General features: G+C 28.6%; 2 protein-coding genes across 10 annotated transcripts; both read left to right on the top strand.

Annotated features, from left to right (window-relative positions):
- Positions 1 to 325: 325 nt before the first annotated feature.
- LOC130676287 (ATP-binding cassette sub-family C member 5-like) lies at positions 326 to 10652 on the top strand. Of its 7 annotated transcripts, XR_008991406.1 has the most exons (24): positions 326 to 582; positions 759 to 926; positions 1265 to 1399; positions 1482 to 1640; positions 1789 to 1936; positions 2028 to 2261; positions 2934 to 3107; positions 3200 to 3347; positions 3422 to 3570; positions 4034 to 4144; positions 4413 to 4523; positions 5823 to 5956; positions 6026 to 6475; positions 6552 to 6678; positions 6761 to 6912; positions 6983 to 7101; positions 7167 to 7354; positions 8202 to 8478; positions 8548 to 8701; positions 8791 to 8919; positions 8992 to 9268; positions 9351 to 9519; positions 9616 to 9798; positions 9879 to 10019. XR_008991406.1 is itself a non-coding variant. In XM_057482429.1 (23 exons), exons 2-23 carry the CDS (start codon positions 874 to 876, stop codon positions 10517 to 10519), a joined length of 4239 nt encoding a protein of 1412 aa, XP_057338412.1. In that variant the 5' UTR covers positions 328 to 582; positions 759 to 873; the 3' UTR covers positions 10520 to 10652. The 7 variants fall into 7 exon arrangements, 6 of the variants coding, with proteins under 6 accessions (XP_057338412.1, XP_057338415.1, XP_057338414.1 ...); XM_057482429.1 differs by lacking the exon at positions 9616 to 9798 and having other exon boundaries at positions 328 to 582; positions 9879 to 10652; XM_057482432.1 differs by lacking the exons at positions 4034 to 4144; positions 9616 to 9798 and having other exon boundaries at positions 328 to 582; positions 9879 to 10652.
- A 1721-nt stretch (positions 10653 to 12373) lies between these two features.
- Positions 12374 to 17028, top strand: LOC130676288 (uncharacterized). Of its 3 annotated transcripts, none has more exons than XM_057482435.1 (6): positions 12374 to 12528; positions 13055 to 13214; positions 13341 to 15294; positions 15368 to 15817; positions 15884 to 16010; positions 16100 to 17028. In XM_057482435.1, the coding sequence occupies exons 2-6, from the start codon at positions 13199 to 13201 to the stop codon at positions 16733 to 16735; spliced, it is 3183 nt and encodes a 1060-aa protein (XP_057338418.1). In that variant the 5' UTR covers positions 12374 to 12528; positions 13055 to 13198; the 3' UTR covers positions 16736 to 17028. The 3 variants fall into 3 exon arrangements, with proteins under 3 accessions (XP_057338418.1, XP_057338420.1, XP_057338419.1); XM_057482437.1 differs by lacking the exon at positions 12374 to 12528 and adding an exon at positions 12699 to 12720; XM_057482436.1 differs by lacking the exon at positions 12374 to 12528 and adding an exon at positions 12778 to 12913.
- Positions 17029 to 17117: the final 89 nt, after the last annotated feature.

Genomic DNA, 17117 nt, shown 5'->3' with positions numbered 1-17117 from the left:
ATATATATACATAATGAAGTTATATATAATTTTGCTTATTGTATAATTAAAAGAACGTGATAATAAAAAATATAGAAAAACTTAATAACAATTGTCTTAAAATTTAATACTTCTTCATTATCTTATTGATTATTATAATTGTAGAAATATATATTAATTGTTAATTTATTATAAGAGTATTACTGTATATTAATGACGATTGACCTTCATACAAGACAGGAAAAACTGAACTGATAAACAACAATGATTATGTTAATATATAGAAGGGGAATTATATGGTTTATAAACCAATAGAAAACAACCTGAATACTTTTTATTTTAATACATAAGTAACTTTAGTCAGCAGTTTGATCACACATGAAATAAAATACGTTGCCCATCTCTAAATGAAACGTTTAACGATAACAATATTATTTTAATAATACTCATAGAATGATAAGAATTATTATATTAGCTAAAACTTATATATTTTAATAGGATTTAAAATTTAAACGACAATAATCGTGATAAGAGTAGACAACGATAAGCAGCGAAATGAAAACTCCAATCATCCTAGCAGTATCCATTTGATTGTAACTAACCGTAAGTATACTTATCTTATTTCAATACGACTTTAAATAAAAAAATTTATTATATTTACTGTCACAATCGAAATTAATAAACTTGGAAATATAAAATGTGTTGTTGGTTTAATGTATAAAAGTAAACAGATTGATGAATGACATAAATTTACACAATATAATGAATATGTCAAACAGAAAATCCAACTGTCACTTGGATTGAAGAGAAAAAAATAATCTTCTATCTGGTTATTTTACTCGAGTTCGGTTCAATGCCACTTGGTAGAAGTAGAAGCAATAAACCTGCAATAAAATGATAATTGACGAAATTGGAGTCAAGGACGAGTCATTTACTCCATCGAAAAGGTAAGAGATTATATATCTATACAAATATATTTTATTTTTTTGGATAGACTGGGAAAAATTTATATACATGTTGTTGTAAATTATGAAACGCTTTTCCTTTGTATAAAAAGATAGTGATAAGATATGTTTTCATTATCATTTACGTCACTTATTTTTGGCGGTCATTTGAATTTAATATTATACTTTATCTACTAATTAAAATTCCAAATCTATTTTTCAATTCTTCCATTTCTCTCCTTCCTTTTTATCATTTGATTTAAAAGTTAACAATCATCAGTAGATGTAGGTGTGTAGTTGTAGTAGTTACTAAAATTTAACAACACTAATTTTATCACGAGGTCTACAGTTGATATCGATTCTTTTGGATACGAGAGAGGAACTGAAATGTTTAAACATGAGTACAGGAAAAGCCGAAAATTATCTCGGTACAACTCGGCTCTTAAAAATCTTATTCCAATTCGTTTGGGTAAAACGTACGTATTATATTTTATTAATTAATTAATTAATTAATTTTTTCGAATTTCATTATCGTTAATTTGCATTTCCTTTCATTAGTTCTGATGGCGAAATGCCAATTGACAAGGCCGGATTTTTTTCAACTATATCCTTTTCATGGATAACTAGATATTTATTGATTTCAAATCGTCAAGGGATTACCCTAGATGATTTGCCAAAGCCTTCGCCACATGATACAGCTGATCTCAACGCAAAGAGGTAATCAGTTTAATTTTTTTTAAATTCTCTTTTATCTTAACTTTATAATTTAATCTTTTATTGTTCTAATTACTATTAGTTTACTTGGTGATTAGTGTATATATATTAATTTTTTTAAATATCTCATTATTAACACTATTTTTTTTAGACTAGAAGCTTTGTGGAATGATGAAGTTATGAGAAATAGTTTAACAGGAGCTTCATTTTCTCGAGCAGCTTGGAAATTTATTCGTACTAGAATATTTATGGCTTCACTTATGTTTGGTTCTTCTGCTATTCTGGGTTTTCTTGGGCCTGTAATAATTTATTTTTGGACAACCAGATATTTATTTTTAGGTGTTAATTGTCACAATTGTTATTGTTATTGTTGTTTTTTTTTTTTAATAGGCGATAGTAATGAGAAAATTATTAGAACACATAGAGTCGCCAGAGGGATCAGTATACACTGGAATAATGTGGATATTTTTACTGATGATCTCAGATTTATTGAGAGTAACATTTTTTAGCTGGGGCTGGAGCGCATGTTACAGAACTGGTTTAAGAATGAAGTCAGCATTTATAAGTGTAATGTACAGAAAACTTATAAAAACAAGTAATTTAAGTAATCAAAATTCTGGCAAAGTACGTCTGTTTTTTTTTTTTTTTAATTGATATTTTTTTTTGGTCTTATATAATTACGTTGAAGGTAACATAAAAAAAATTGGATACCAAATTAGATCCTCCAACTCAATCACAAAACGCGGGCTCGCTTAAATAAAATTTCTCATTTAAATAACAAGAGAAAAATTTTTTTAAACTTTGAAATTTTATATCTCGTTAACGGATCGATAAATTGAAATGACCATAACGTAGTATTGTAGAGAATCTTACGCTCTACAAAAAAGTTCTCTTATAATTTTTTGATAAATCTAACCGTCGCATAGTAATAGTTACTTCTTTAAGAAAACTTCAGTTTTTTTCCCAAATGATTAATTTGTAAAACTTGTAATTTTTGAGCTGTGAAATTTAAAAATTGTTAAAAATCGAATTTTGATTGCAAAAAAAATGATCTACAAGAAATGACCTATGACATTTTCCGATAAGACTGATAGTTTGACTGGAAAAGTAAAAAAAACGAGAAATTTACCATAAATTTGAATTTAAGCTTAAGAGCGATAGAGGATTCTATTTGTTGGCTAAATTTTTTGTTACATCCAAAATTTTCGTATAGGGCCGAAAAAAAAATATTGATTTTATTTGGCACAGTCTAATATAGATATTTTTTTATTGATTAATGTTTAACTTTACTTACAGTTAATCAATATGATGTCTAATGATAGCCAAGCTGTATACGATCTCTGCATTTATACTCCAATGATAATTGCTGGTCCTATTATAACAATTTTAATAATTATTTATATTCTATTCGTTTTGAGTCCTCTTGCTCTTTCAGGATTTTTATTTTTCTTTTGTTTCTATCCATTACAGGTATTAATAATTATCCTTTCATAAATATATACGAGACAATATTATAAGAGACAAGTATATTATTAATTAATATTTACATTTTATTCCTCCAGTATTTAATTTCTCGTCTCAATGGCTACTTTAGAAAACGAAGTATTATCATGTCTGATCAGAGAGTCTCTGCAGCTAATGAAATTTTCAATTGTATTAAATTAATTAAAATGTATGCGTGGGAGGATCCTTTTAGTTTGAATCTCCTAGGTAATATTTTATTTATTGTTAATTAAGTAAAGTGTTTCGTTTATTAAAAAAATAGATAATAAATTTCTCTATAGAACTACGAAACAAAGAAAAATCCTGGCTTGCGAAAATGTGTATAACTCGAAGCTATGGTTCATCTTTGACTGTTACGATTCCAATTATTGCAGCAATAATTAGTTTCTTAGTTCATGTTGCTGGGGGATATAGTTTAAGTGCTGCGCAGGTAATGTATTTACTTTATTATTTATTCTCTTGCATATTCTAATAAATAAAGTGATCGATTCAGTGAATGGATACGACCAGTAAATGAACATTATTTAATTTTTACCTCCACTATTTAAATTTTATTCACAATTACATAAAGAAAATACTTCATTGCTCTTTGATTGAGAACTTTTAGAATTTAAATTCTTAATTTTGCTGCATCCTTCTCTACATTAAAATATTAAAAAATACGACCGTTCATTTACTGATTAAACGTTCGTGTACTGACTCATTCACCCTACTTCTAAAAATGTATTATAATTTTAAAAAATTGTTAAGTGAACAGAGATAAAGTTCTACGACAATTTCGGTAGATATAAAATTGCAATTCCTAATTAATTCCACTGATATTCGTGAGAAAAAAATATATATGGACTGTCATTTATAAAAATGTTATATTTTATTCGTAATGTAAATTACAGGTTTTTCCAATTTTATCTATTTATATAAATCAAATGAAGATTTGTCTTGCAGTACTACGAGATGGTCCTAAACAAATCATCGAGGCTAAAATTTCTTTTGAAAGAATTAAGGTTCTTTATTTTATTAGAACATTATTTTAATTATTTATTGCTTGCTTACAGGCAGTGATTCATTGTGTGTAAATTTAACTATTTCATTAGTAAATTTAATCACCCATTAAATTTAACGTTCTATAAAAATAATTATAATAACTAGGTCGAGTGATATATTAAATAGGGCACCTGCAGTTTTATGATACGCATAATTTATTCATTTTTTCAGAGGACACTAAAATATTACTAATTATTGAATATTTATAACATTAGAGTTTATTTTCAGGTATTCCCATTTGTATTACTGTTAAATTCGCAGACCCGCCATATGATTTCATTTTTTGAAGTGGCTATAACAACAGTCGTTAATACAAGAGTATCTTTCGCTAGGATAAAGGTGCTTATTATTTAGATACTCATACAATTTAATAACTAAACATCATCAGTATTTTTAAATAAATAAAATTTTATTTAAATTTATAATTCATACACTGTAAAAAGAGCGGTGTTAAAAATGGACTCATTTTAACTCCGCCCGGTGTTAAAATAAAATTACACCGGTATAGGAGGAGTAATTCACCGATGTTAAAATTACCGGTGTTAAATCGGGATAACCAGTGTAAAATCGGAGTAAAAGCAGGGTAACCGGTGTAAAAACGGAGTAATATCGGTGTAAAAGCGGGGTAACAGGTGTAAAAGCGGAGTAATGCCGGTGTAAAAGCGGGGTAAGTTGCGACCGCTTGGAATATTAACTTTAAAGATTATAAAACACAAAAAATGTCAGTTCTTTATGAAAATTAATGAAAAATATCATTTATTAACAAGTATAGTGATCGAGTAAGTAAAAATATTCACAAAGTAAAATATTTTAACACCGGTACAGAATATTTATACCGGCGGCGGCGTTATTTTTACACCGCTTTCGGTGTTGAAATTTAACACCGCCGATTTTAACACCTACACCGCTTGGACTTACCCCGGTGATTTTTTACAGTGTAGAATAAAATAATAATTTTCTTGCTCAGAAAAAAATGTAACGCGAAAGCATGAATATAAATTGATTTTTCAAGTTGCTTTTTTTGTTGAAGTACCAGCAGTTTTGCAAGTTTCCACAACTAAAGCTTCATACTCTACTCATTTGCAAAAGGTGATGTCAAAAAAATTAAAAAACAAATATATCATTTATAAAAAAATTTAATCATCTACCCAAAGTTATTAGTATCCATTAAGTCGCTATTTGTTTCTATTAAATTGTGGTAATTTGTCTACAACAGCTTTAAATGTTTAACCATAATCATTCATCACGCTTTTAACTGTAGCTTTCTTAAACTATTTTATTTAAAATAAAATTATATTTCTCTACAATACACGTAAAGAATTGGGAGTGAACTCAGAGGGATTACGAATTTTATTTAAATCCGAATTCACGCCATCGCTCGGAGTTCCGGAATTTTAAAAAAATCACTCAGCATAAGGAGTAAATAGAGAATTGGTTTTTTCAGCGGAGTGATTTCAGAGAGATCTGAATTTTATTTAAATCCATACTCACGCCGAGGGGATTAAATAAATAAGCAGTCATCCGCTTCGCATTCACTTCGGATTTACTCCGCGTTCATTCCACTAATTTTTTACAGTATATTAAATTTTATTTATATTTTTATTAAAATTATTATGATAATTTTAATTTTTTTAACAGAGTGTAATGAGTATGGAAGAAAACAATAGCTTCATTCAAAAGCCCATTGTCAAAAGTCAAGCGTTATCTATTATGAATGGAACGTTTGTTTGTGACGTTGATTCTTGCAATCTAAAGTCTGCAGAGAAAAAAAAGTAAAATTTATAAATTTATTTATTTATTTAAATTATTTATTTTGATAAGTTATTTATTTTGCTTAACAGAAAGCGAAAACTAAACAAAGATGACTTGGAGAAAAATGAACTGGAGTTCTTGATGCCAAAACGTATTGAAATTTTAAGTGACATTAATTTTGAAGCTGCTAAATCAAAATTAATTGGTATTTGTGGTCATGTCGGAAGTGGTAAAAGTAGTCTTCTAAGAGCTGCTCTAGGTCAAATACGTATAACCAATGGAAAAATATCAAGGGACGGCAGTTGCGCTTACGTTAGCCAGCAAGCCTGGATTCAAAATGCAACTTTTAGAGATAACATTTTATTTGGCCACAAATTTGATTCACATCGTTATTACACAGCAATAGACGTATGCTGTTTGCAAGAAGACATTGACTCTCTTCCTGCTGCCGATGAAACGGAAATCGGTGAGAGAGGTGTTAATTTGTCAGGTGGACAAAAACAAAGAGTAGCACTCGCCCGTGCTTATTATGCTAATCAGTATGCTGATGATTTCTTTCATACTTTGAATCACTTTTATTTTAAACAAAAATTTTTAATATTATTTTTGTTGTAGAGACATTTACTTCCTGGATGATCCACTGAGTGCAGTAGACATTAATGTAGGATGGTATATATTTGAAAATTTAATTCAAAGAGCTTTAAAAGATAAATGTGTTATACTCGTTACTCATCAAATTCCAGTTAGTCTTAATTATTTTTTTTTTTTAAATATTAATTAATTATTGATTGCTGTTATCTAAAATTATTTTTTACGGCTCATAGTATCTTAGTCGTTGTGATCAAATATATATGATGAGTAATGGACGAATTGTTGAACAAGGTGACCACGTATCACTGATGCAAGCTGGTAAAGAGTATGCTTCAATGGTTAAAAGTGATAAATCGATAATGACAAACTCGATTTTTAATAATAAGTACTAAATCATATATTTATTTATTCATTAATCTTATAACGATATCTTCATATCATAATTTTTTTTGCAGCAAAGAAATTCACGATAAATTGTCAAAAATGTATGATAATTCCAACACCTTGACTCTCAAACAAGACAGTCAAAATGAGGGGAGAGATCAACAGAAAGAGGAAGATGAAGAAACAATTGGTGAATATTTAAAAAAAAATACGTCACTATTCGAACGTCTTATTAATAAGCAGAATTATTTATAGATGGTACTCTTATTGAGCCAGAGTACATGGAAACAGGATCAATAAAAAAACATACGTATCTTCTTTATATCGGTGCGATGGGAGGTTCTCTTATAGCTGTTATTGTGTTAATCAACGTTTTATTAAATACAAGTTGTATATTATTCAGCAGTTGGTGGTTAGCTACTTGGATTAAAGCTGGTAGTGGAGTAAGTAAAAATAATATTCTGTATCCTATTTATTTAATGTAGTTATAGACCTAGTACCCGATAAGGAAACTAGTACTCGATCACTTCATGTATTTGTATATGTCGGAGATAAATGCATAACTGGGTTTTCCTGGGGACATTGGGAAGTCCCAACTACATTTAGTTCGTATTTTAGTAAAAATTCTAAACAATAATATTTTTTACAACTTAATCGGATTGGGAAAGTTTGTAAGTTGCTTGTAAAATATTTAATGACGGTAGGCTTAGGCTTGGAGTGGCATTTGCTCACCAAACGTAGCCACGGTTAGAGGATAGTAAAGAATCCCATATAGAATAAGGTAATTCGCTTTTGGGTCTTTTAGGTAAAGACAGAAAGTTTTGAGAGTAAGAATACAGAATGCAATTATAAAGTACTCACTTCTGGTTGAGGACGACTCGAGAACGTATCACGTTATCCTGCTGACCGTGTATTCGTTCTCAAGTCTAACTTTACTGTCATGCGTATTTTGTTAGCTGTAATATTCGTCTTATATAGTATACAATATATTGTAATACTTTGATTATTTGTTAACAATCACCTTGAGAGTATTTTTGTGTGACGATAATTGTTTTGTTGTTTACCTGATATTTTTATAATTAAATAGAAATGAGTACCAATAATAGTGATAATTATGGAAGGACTAAGGGTACTGCCGAACTACCTGCTCACCACCCGACATATATTTATACCTATTTAGTAAAATTTAGTAAATATAGGTATACAAATATATGAGAGATCGAGTCCTAGTTCCCTGATCGGGTACTGGGTCACTTAACTTTTTAAATAAATATTTTAAATTATATTTAGGGGCAGACAATTACTGTTGGCAATGAAACAGTTGTATCAAATAATATTATTGATAATCCTGATATAGGATATTATCAAGCTGTTTACGCAGCATGTATTTTAGCTATTTTAGGGTCAAGTCTTCTTCGCGGATTTGTATTAACTCGCGTTGCGTTAATAGCATCTACAACATTGCACAACAAATTATTTAAAAAAATAATGAGTACGACGATGCAATTTTTTGAAACAACACCAAAAGGGCGATTGCAAAATATATTTAGTCGTGATATCGGTGAATGTAAGTTTTAATAAATAGTATGAATTTTTTTTATATAATTATGACATATTAATATGTAATTTTTTTTAGTGGATGGTCAGTTACCAATAAATATTGAAAATTCTTTGAATAGTATTTTTCATGGTGTATTAAATGTATTGATGGTTTGTGTAATACTTCCGTATTTGACTATACCGTTTATACTTTTGAGTATTTTATTTTATTTTGTTTCTAAATTATTTAGGTATAAATAAATATAAAAATACAAACAATCAATTTTTTATTATATAGAATATTTAAATAAATATAATAATTTTTAATAAATAATTTTAGAAAAACTTTAAGAGATTTACAACGTCATGAAAATACATCCAAGTCACCGATTTTTAGTTTTGCAACAGCTACTCTCCAAGGACTCGATACGATTCATGCTTTTAAAAAAGAATCACAATTTATTGACAAGTATGATAGTAATTGAATAAAAAAATATATAAAATAATAATTAAATAGTTATACAGATAATTTTTTCCATAGATTTTATGAGTATATTGATCTTAATGGTACGTGTGAATTCTTGTCATCTGTTTTACTCCGTTGGGCTGCAATAAGATTTGACATTTTAACTATCATTGCGTATGTATGTACTGGATTTACAGTAGTTTTATTAAAAGGTAATATATCGCCCGCAATGGCAGGGCTTGCGTTATCTTTTTGCGGTCAAATGACAGGATTTTTACAGTATACAATAAGATTATTATCCATTACGGAACTTAAATTTATCAGCGTTGAGAGAATGGGTTTTTATTTAAGAGTAAGTTAATTTTTTCGTCAAAACTACATTATGCATACGTTCAATGATTAGTAATTAATAATCACCACTAACTTTTTTTCAGACTTTGAAAAGTGAAGATGAATATACGAAAATATCGACGTCATTAAAACCTTATGATTGGCCGCAGAACGGAGCCGTCGAATTTCGAAATGTTGCATTAAGATATCGAAAAAATACTCCGATCATACTAAATAATATATCATTTAATGCAGTAGCTGGCGAAAAATTAGGTAAGTTTAATTAATTTACAAACAATTACAATAAAGTAATTGCTCATGTTTGTTTACCATACCTGCGTTGAAAGTTTAAATTCCTGTCCTGTTTAGAGGGAAAAAAGTCGGACTTTTCTCTTATGTATGAAGAAAACAAATTATAAAAATTAGCACATGCGCCATTCTTCCCACAGAGGCAAAAATTGAAACTTTCAGGTGCAGGTCTGGTGAAAAATTGCATTACACACCCCGGAGGAAGGTAGGACTTTTCGATCCGCGTGTTCGTCTTCGACTCGGGTAGGCAACTATACACGTGACTTGAAATGTCCTACTTTCCTACCTAGTTATGTAACATACTATTTTTTATTGTTATGCAGGAATCGTTGGCCGAACTGGTTCAGGAAAAAGTTCCCTTATTACTGCATTATTTAGACTAGTCGAACTATCAGATGGTTGTATAAAAATAGATGGAAGTGATGTGACGACAATAAGTTTAAATAAACTGAGAAGTAAACTATCAATAATACCCCAAGATCCAATAATATTTAATGGGTCAATAAGATACAATTTGGACCCGTGGAAAGTTAAAACCGATGAAGAAATTTGGTCAGCTCTCGAAAAAACAAAATTAAAAAATAAAGTTATAACAATGCCAGGACAATTAAATGCATTTGTTGATTCTGGTGGATCAAATATGAGTATGGGTGAACGGCAATTACTCTGCTTAGCGCGTGTTCTTTTACGTAAAAATAAAATTATTATTTTGGACGAGGCTACAGCTTCTGTGGATCCTATAACCGAGTCTATTGTTCAAACTACAATACAAGAAGAGTTTTCTGATTGCACAATAATGATAATTGCTCATAGATTACAAAACGTCTTATCTTGTGATAGAATTCTTGTGATGGAAAATGGTAAAATCCTTGAGTTTGATACTCCTAGTAAATTACTAGATAACCCAGACTCAGAGTTTTCAAAAATGATCGCTGCAGCTGATAAAAAAAATAATAATTATTAATTTTTATATTAATGTGATTCAATTATATGTTATAATCAAAATATATTTTATTGTTATACAATTATATATCATAATTAAAGAACTGCATACAAGTTTATATTTTGTACAAACTGAATGTTAATATACTGAAAAATATATACTAAAAAATTTTTGAATATATAGTTGTCAATTTTATTTGTTTTTTTATTCGTAGGGATTTGAAAATTTTAGTTAAAAAATAATTGTAAAAAAGAAAACCTATTTCAATATTAGGGTAAGAAGGACATTCTTAGACAATACTCCTCACTTTTAAAAAGTATTCAATGACTCAACTGGCATAACGGTATTAAAATTTTATTAATTAATTTAAAAAAAAGGACAACTTACTTCCAATTTCATTGAAATATAGATTTTAAAAAAATTACTTGCAGTTATTAAACAAAATTTGTTAATCAAATTTCATGTCAATTCTAAAATTCGAATTTTCAAATTGTGTAGGCTAAAATTTACCAAACTTCGTGTGACTCCTTTGAAAGTAGAACACTTTACTTTGTGACATCTATAAGACATGGTATTAGGCTGTTTTTTTGACATTTTTAATATCATTAAGGCACCAAAATATTGATAAAGCGATCAGAAATTAATGTCACTAAAAAAATATCTGGTTAAAAGACTTGACACAAATGACGACCAAAAGTAAATTACAAATACGTGTCAAATAAATAATCTCAACGATTTTTTAATTGAAATGTCTTTTTTAAGACAGGAAAAATGATAAAAATTTTCTATGGCTCCTATGACCAACATCAGTACATCTTATTTATATAAAAAAACTTGACTTTGAGACAAAAAAAATGAGTCTTGTCCTTTTCAAAGATATCTTTATGACATCTTAAAGACGTCTCTGTGCTACTTGGGTAATTGATAAAAATTATAAGTAATTTTTTTCAAATCTAGGGTAGAACCCTGCTTAGAAAATCCGATAGATTCTTATAGCTGTATGTATAAGGCCCTATACTTCTATAACTATAGCACTTCTCATGGAAATTCATTTTTATAAAATCTCTATGGGAATTTATAAGAATCTATTGGATTCAATGAGATTTTTTAAACAGGAAAGTAACATTTGTGGCCACTGCTCTATTTTTTGACATTTAATTCTTTATTGTAATTAATGAAACGTATACAAAAAAATTTCCATTGTTACAGTGCGATAAAAGTATCTTTGCCCTGATTAAACAACTGAATTCGACCGAATTAAAAATTTCGATTCTGTTATATTCTGTCGAATTCTGCAAAACAGAATTCAACTGAATTGAAAATTTGAATTTGAATTAAACAGAATAAAACCGATTTGAAAATTTCAAATTCGTTTTAATTCAGTTCAATTCGGATTCAGAACCAGAAATTGGAGAATTATTTTCGAATTAATCAGAATTAAACCGAATAGAATTGTTTAAATTCGTTTTAATTTGGACAAATTCTGGTTTTCCTGCCGATTTAGACAGAATTCATTTTTAAGTTAGGTACCGAATTAACAGAATTTATTTGAATTAAATAGAATTAAAAATTTAATTCTGTTTAATTCGATCGAATTCAGTTGTTTAATCAGGGTGTATACATTTTGAAAATAAATTATGTCATTTAATCTTTTACAAATTTTTTTTTTGATTTTTCAAGTTCAATTATTTTTTAATTAATTATTCATATTTCAGTACTGTTGTGACAGTTGAAAATCATTGAATATTTTTAAAAAATGGGGGACATTGTCTGGGAATACCCGTAATTTATTTTGATTGCGTTACATGTTGTAAGCTATGGGTCCTTTCAAAATTTCTGACGTCATTTACGAGAGTTGAGTCAGATAATTGAATAGCACACACGTCACAACAAAGTAGACCAAGTAGACCATTCGAAAATTCAACGAGGCGCTGATGTAAACACACATGAGACTCGTTCAGACGAGTTTGTTATTGTTTACATCTGCCTATATTTATGTACTAAAAAAGTGAAAAAAAATTATTCTTCAGGTAAATTATTTGAAATCACTACAATATAAAATAAAATCATTATTCCATTAACAATTTAATGATAAGTTCTTGTTTTAAATTATTATATATAATAAGATTTATAACTAAAATAATAACCTACTTTTTATAAATATGTTTTGATGTGTTAGTATATATAGTTAGTCCACGTCATATTATTTAGACGAGATTATGGTAAATATGAAGTTTGTCGGAATTTTGTATTCAATTAAACAATCAATAATTAATTACCGACATGTTAAATTTATTTAAAAAATGTGTAATATAAATATTATGGTCTTGAAATGTATTGTTGCGTATGGTGACGAAATATATCAAGATTAATGACTGATAAAGACTGAAAATATTTCATCAAAATGCGTCATCAGTTTGTATAGTCAAGTTTTAAAATATTATAGGAAAATTAATAATTTATCTTTTTTCTATTTTATACTAAAAAAAAAAAAATTTATAGCCACATTCTATTTTTTATGTAATAAAACTTTGGATTGTTATTTTTATTTTCAAGGTATCGTCTCCATTGAACCATTATATTATTATTAAAATCTGGAATTAAATAATATTGTTACCAAAGATAAGGATCAATATTGAGTACAATAATTTTATAGAAAAATTAAAAGAGTAAAACTTACTGATCTTGATACTCTTGAAAATGAACGACATATTTAGTATGTACACATAATTTTATTTATTCATTAAAGCAAATATACTTTGCATTGAAATATTTTGAAAACAATTAACTTAATTTGTAGATTTTATAATGTTGATTATTAACTATAATTTAAACTTTTCAGAAGAGAATGATTACAAACCATCCACTGGAGTTGATAATATAATAAGAAATGGTTGTACGTTTAATGTAACAGCACAGTATATGGCTGTGACGATGATGGATAAATATAACGATAAATCGTTTGAAGAATTGCATTTAGAAGATTATAAAGCACCAAAACTTTGGAATCATGTTGGTGCTATTTCAAATGCATCTCTAAAGATTTCAAATTCTAAGCAAACTGATACGGATGATATTTGCGAAAATAATCAGCTGAATGTAATTAAGGATTTTGTTGAAGAATTAATCAGTAATTTACGTAAACTGGTATTGAAAATTGACCAAACTTCTTCTAACCCAACGTCATCAACTTCCAAGAATACTCCAGCAACAACAGCTACTGGTCCATCGACTTTCGTTGCTAATGAAACATCAGCAAATAATAAATTTTATCCAACACCAAAATCTAATAGTTTCCCATCTGCTGCCATCAAAGTTACCCCTTCATTTACTTATAATCCTTTTACATCTAATCAGAGCTGTTTCGCGACCCAACCACCGAAAACTGATTTTTCTCATCCTAATTTTCCTTCCACCTGTAATAACCGTAAAGAACAGTACACATTTGTTATGCCATTTAACCATAATGGTGTTTCAAAAACAACCACTAGCTCAGTTATTTTTAATCCTACATCATCAATTTTCACTGCACCATCAGCCAAAGAGACAAGTTCTTCCACATTTAATTTAACTCCTCCTAATAGTAATTTTTTTACCACACCAGTTACTACTCCATCATTTTTTAAACCTACAACATCGATTTTCGCCCCACCACCAGTCAAAGAAACCAGTTCTTCCACATTTAATTTGACTCCTCCTAATAATAATAATTTTTTTACAACACCAGTTACTACCCCATCATTTTTTAAACCTACAACATCGATTTTCGCCACACCACCAGCCAAAGAAACCAGTTTTTCCACATTTAATTTTATTCCACCTAGTAGTGATTCATTTTCAACACCAACGACTACTCCATCATTTTTTAATCCTACAACATCAACTTCTAATGAAACATCAACCACAGTTTCTAATTCTACTGTCAATCCTATTCCACTAAACCACTCATTTACTTTTAAACCAACCACCGATTCTAATCACAACCTTTTTACACCATCTACTACTACTAGTTCTAGTAATAGTAGTAGTAGTAGTGATAATAGATGGGTCCTTACTACATCTGATTTTAATTCTTTAAAATCATTATCTACTGAAAAAAAACCCAAATCAACTAATTCTTTAACAAATAAACACAATTTCTTTAGCTCATCAACCTATAAAGGGATTACACCGTCAACTCCTAATTTTTTTACTTTGCCTCCATCACAGCCATCTTCAAATAAAATATCTACCCCAGAAACTAATCCTTCTAACTCTAATCTTACATCATCAAACCATAGTTGTTGGTATCACACACCAACTATTACTTCTTCTACTTTTAATCCGTCATCATCTTCTTTTGATAAAGAAACACCTGCAAAAACTAATCCTCTTCATTATCCTAGTTTATTCAAACAATCAACAACCACTCCTCGTATTTCTGAGACTTCAACAACAAATTTAATTACGAACGCTAAAGTATCTGCTGATTTTTTCACTTACAAACCTAAGATATCAAGTTCGATCAGTTTCCCAGGACCGACAACGAATCCTTCTGTTTTCACACCTATACCATTTAGTCAACGATCTCATTGGTGGACTGATATACATCCTTCTAATATTAAGAAATCAAACCCATTCAATTCAAAAGTTTTATCAGATACTTGGAAACCAGTTTCTTCAACATCACACAGCATATCATCACCAACAAAGCTTCAATTAAATTTTTCACCCCCGTCAACATCAAATGACCATTCTGAGGCCCGTGCTGTGTGGCCTTTTAATTATTCACATATATTATCCAAGCAAAAAACTAAGTAAGATTAAAAAAATTTATTAATAATATAAAATTAATTGTATCTAGCAGTAACCAAATTATTTTTACTTTAGCAATGAAGCAGTTGAAAAACAAGAACTTAGTGACGATGAGTTGGTTTCCTCAACAATTAATTGTATCCAGTCATTAAATATGATTATTTATAGAGCTCAAAAATCAAAGTTGATTGGAGTATGTGAAAATTTTGAAACCGCTAAAAGTAATATTTTGAAGTCTGCATTGATTCAAATACGCATCGCAAATCCAAGATTTATGTCTAATGACAAGTGCGCATTTGTTAGTGAATCATCTTCGGTTTTAAAAGCTACCGTTAAAGACAATATTTTAGATGGTAAACCATTCAGAGCTCAACGATACTATGCCGCGATCGCGTTGTGTTGTTTGAAAAAAGATATTGACTCACTGGTACTTGGTGATTTAACGAAAATTGGCGATGATGGTGTTAATTTATCAGACGCACAAAAGCAAAAAATTGCACTCGCTAGAGTGTTTTACGCTAACAAGTAAGATATTTATATTATTTATATATATTTATGATTAACATTTTATAAAACATTTTCTTTTTGCAGAGATATATATATTTTCAACAATGCATTTAACAAGATCGATACTAAAGACGCGCGATTTATATTTGAAAGTTTAATTGCTGGTGCTCTCAAAGAAAAAATTGTTATTTTGATTGATAATCAATTTTCTGTAAGTATTTTAATATTTTGTTTATCAACATTGTTATTGATCATGTTGATCAATATTGATATTAATCATGTTTTATTTTATTGTATCAGTACCTTCGTCGTTGTGACATAATTTACATACTAAACAAAGGAAACATCGTTGAAGAAAACACTCATCATTATTTGATGACTACAAATAAATTTTATGCCTCATTCGTCAAAAATGCTGATGCAGATAACAATGTAACTGATAATAACGATATTCATGATCAATTATCGAATCAAAATGAAAATCCACAAAGTTTGGTCACTCAAAAAACTCAAGACAATTCAAAAGTAAATGAATCAAGCCAGCAAACTGAAGATAATAGTATTGAAACAGGAACATACAAAAATGACAAGGATGAAATACAAGAAGCTATTATAGAAAATCATTTTGATAATAATAAATCAGATAGTACTGAAACTATTGAATTGACAGAAATATCTCAACCAATTCAAATAATTAATATTGAAAAAGAAAAAAATAAAGATCAGGTTGAAATTAATGAACCGAAAATGCAATTATCAAATGAAGTTGATAATAATGAAGCAGAAGAATCAAGTCAACAAAATAAAGCTCAAAATGATCAGCTGGACGAAGAAAAAATTGATCAACAAATTCAAGTCGAGAGTGTTGAAACAAAACAACTGGAAATTACTGATGTTGATAAGGATGAAACCGAACATGACTTCGAGATTTTCTGAAGAAAAATAATATAATATATAACTTATGAATACTTGAAACATTAATAATTTTAATACTTACCTTGTAATAAATTATAATTTTATTATAACTGTAGAATTCGACATAATTTTGCAATAGTTGTAATCGTTTTGTCTAGAAATACTTTAAAACATTGTTTTTGATACTTTAATATAATATATTTGTTATACTACACCAATAGAAAAATTTAATGTTTATAATACACATTTACTTTATACTGAAATATTTTTTCGATAAAAAATATGAAAATGCCTTATTTTTTAATAAAAGTTCTCAAATATTTCCTTGTTTTTATTTAACAAACTTTTCATTCAAATTATTATTAAGGTAAAGGACCTAATTATTGACAAGGTACAAATTATG

Source organism: Microplitis mediator, chromosome 10 (genome assembly GCF_029852145.1).
Source record: "Microplitis mediator isolate UGA2020A chromosome 10, iyMicMedi2.1, whole genome shotgun sequence".
In the NCBI taxonomy this organism is placed as follows: domain Eukaryota; kingdom Metazoa; phylum Arthropoda; class Insecta; order Hymenoptera; family Braconidae; genus Microplitis; species Microplitis mediator.
The sequence above is the reverse complement of the archived record's forward strand: the minus strand, read 5'-3'. Positions and strand labels throughout refer to the sequence as shown.

Excerpts from the sequence above, each read along its gene's own strand:
- LOC130676288 (XM_057482435.1), top strand. Across the intron at positions 15,295-15,367 it reads TTATCCAAGCAAAAAACTAA|CAATGAAGCAGTTGAAAAAC; the intron begins GTAAGATTAAAA and ends TTTTTACTTTAG. Across the intron at positions 16,011-16,099 it reads TGATTGATAATCAATTTTCT|TACCTTCGTCGTTGTGACAT; the intron begins GTAAGTATTTTA and ends TTATTGTATCAG.
- LOC130676287 (XM_057482429.1), top strand. The coding sequence starts at position 874 with ATGATAATTGACGAAATTGGAGTCAAGGACGAGTCATTTACTCCATCG. Across the intron at positions 6,679-6,760 it reads TCGTTACTCATCAAATTCCA|TATCTTAGTCGTTGTGATCA; the intron begins GTTAGTCTTAAT and ends TACGGCTCATAG. Across the intron at positions 8,702-8,790 it reads TTTGTTTCTAAATTATTTAG|AAAAACTTTAAGAGATTTAC; the intron begins GTATAAATAAAT and ends AAATAATTTTAG.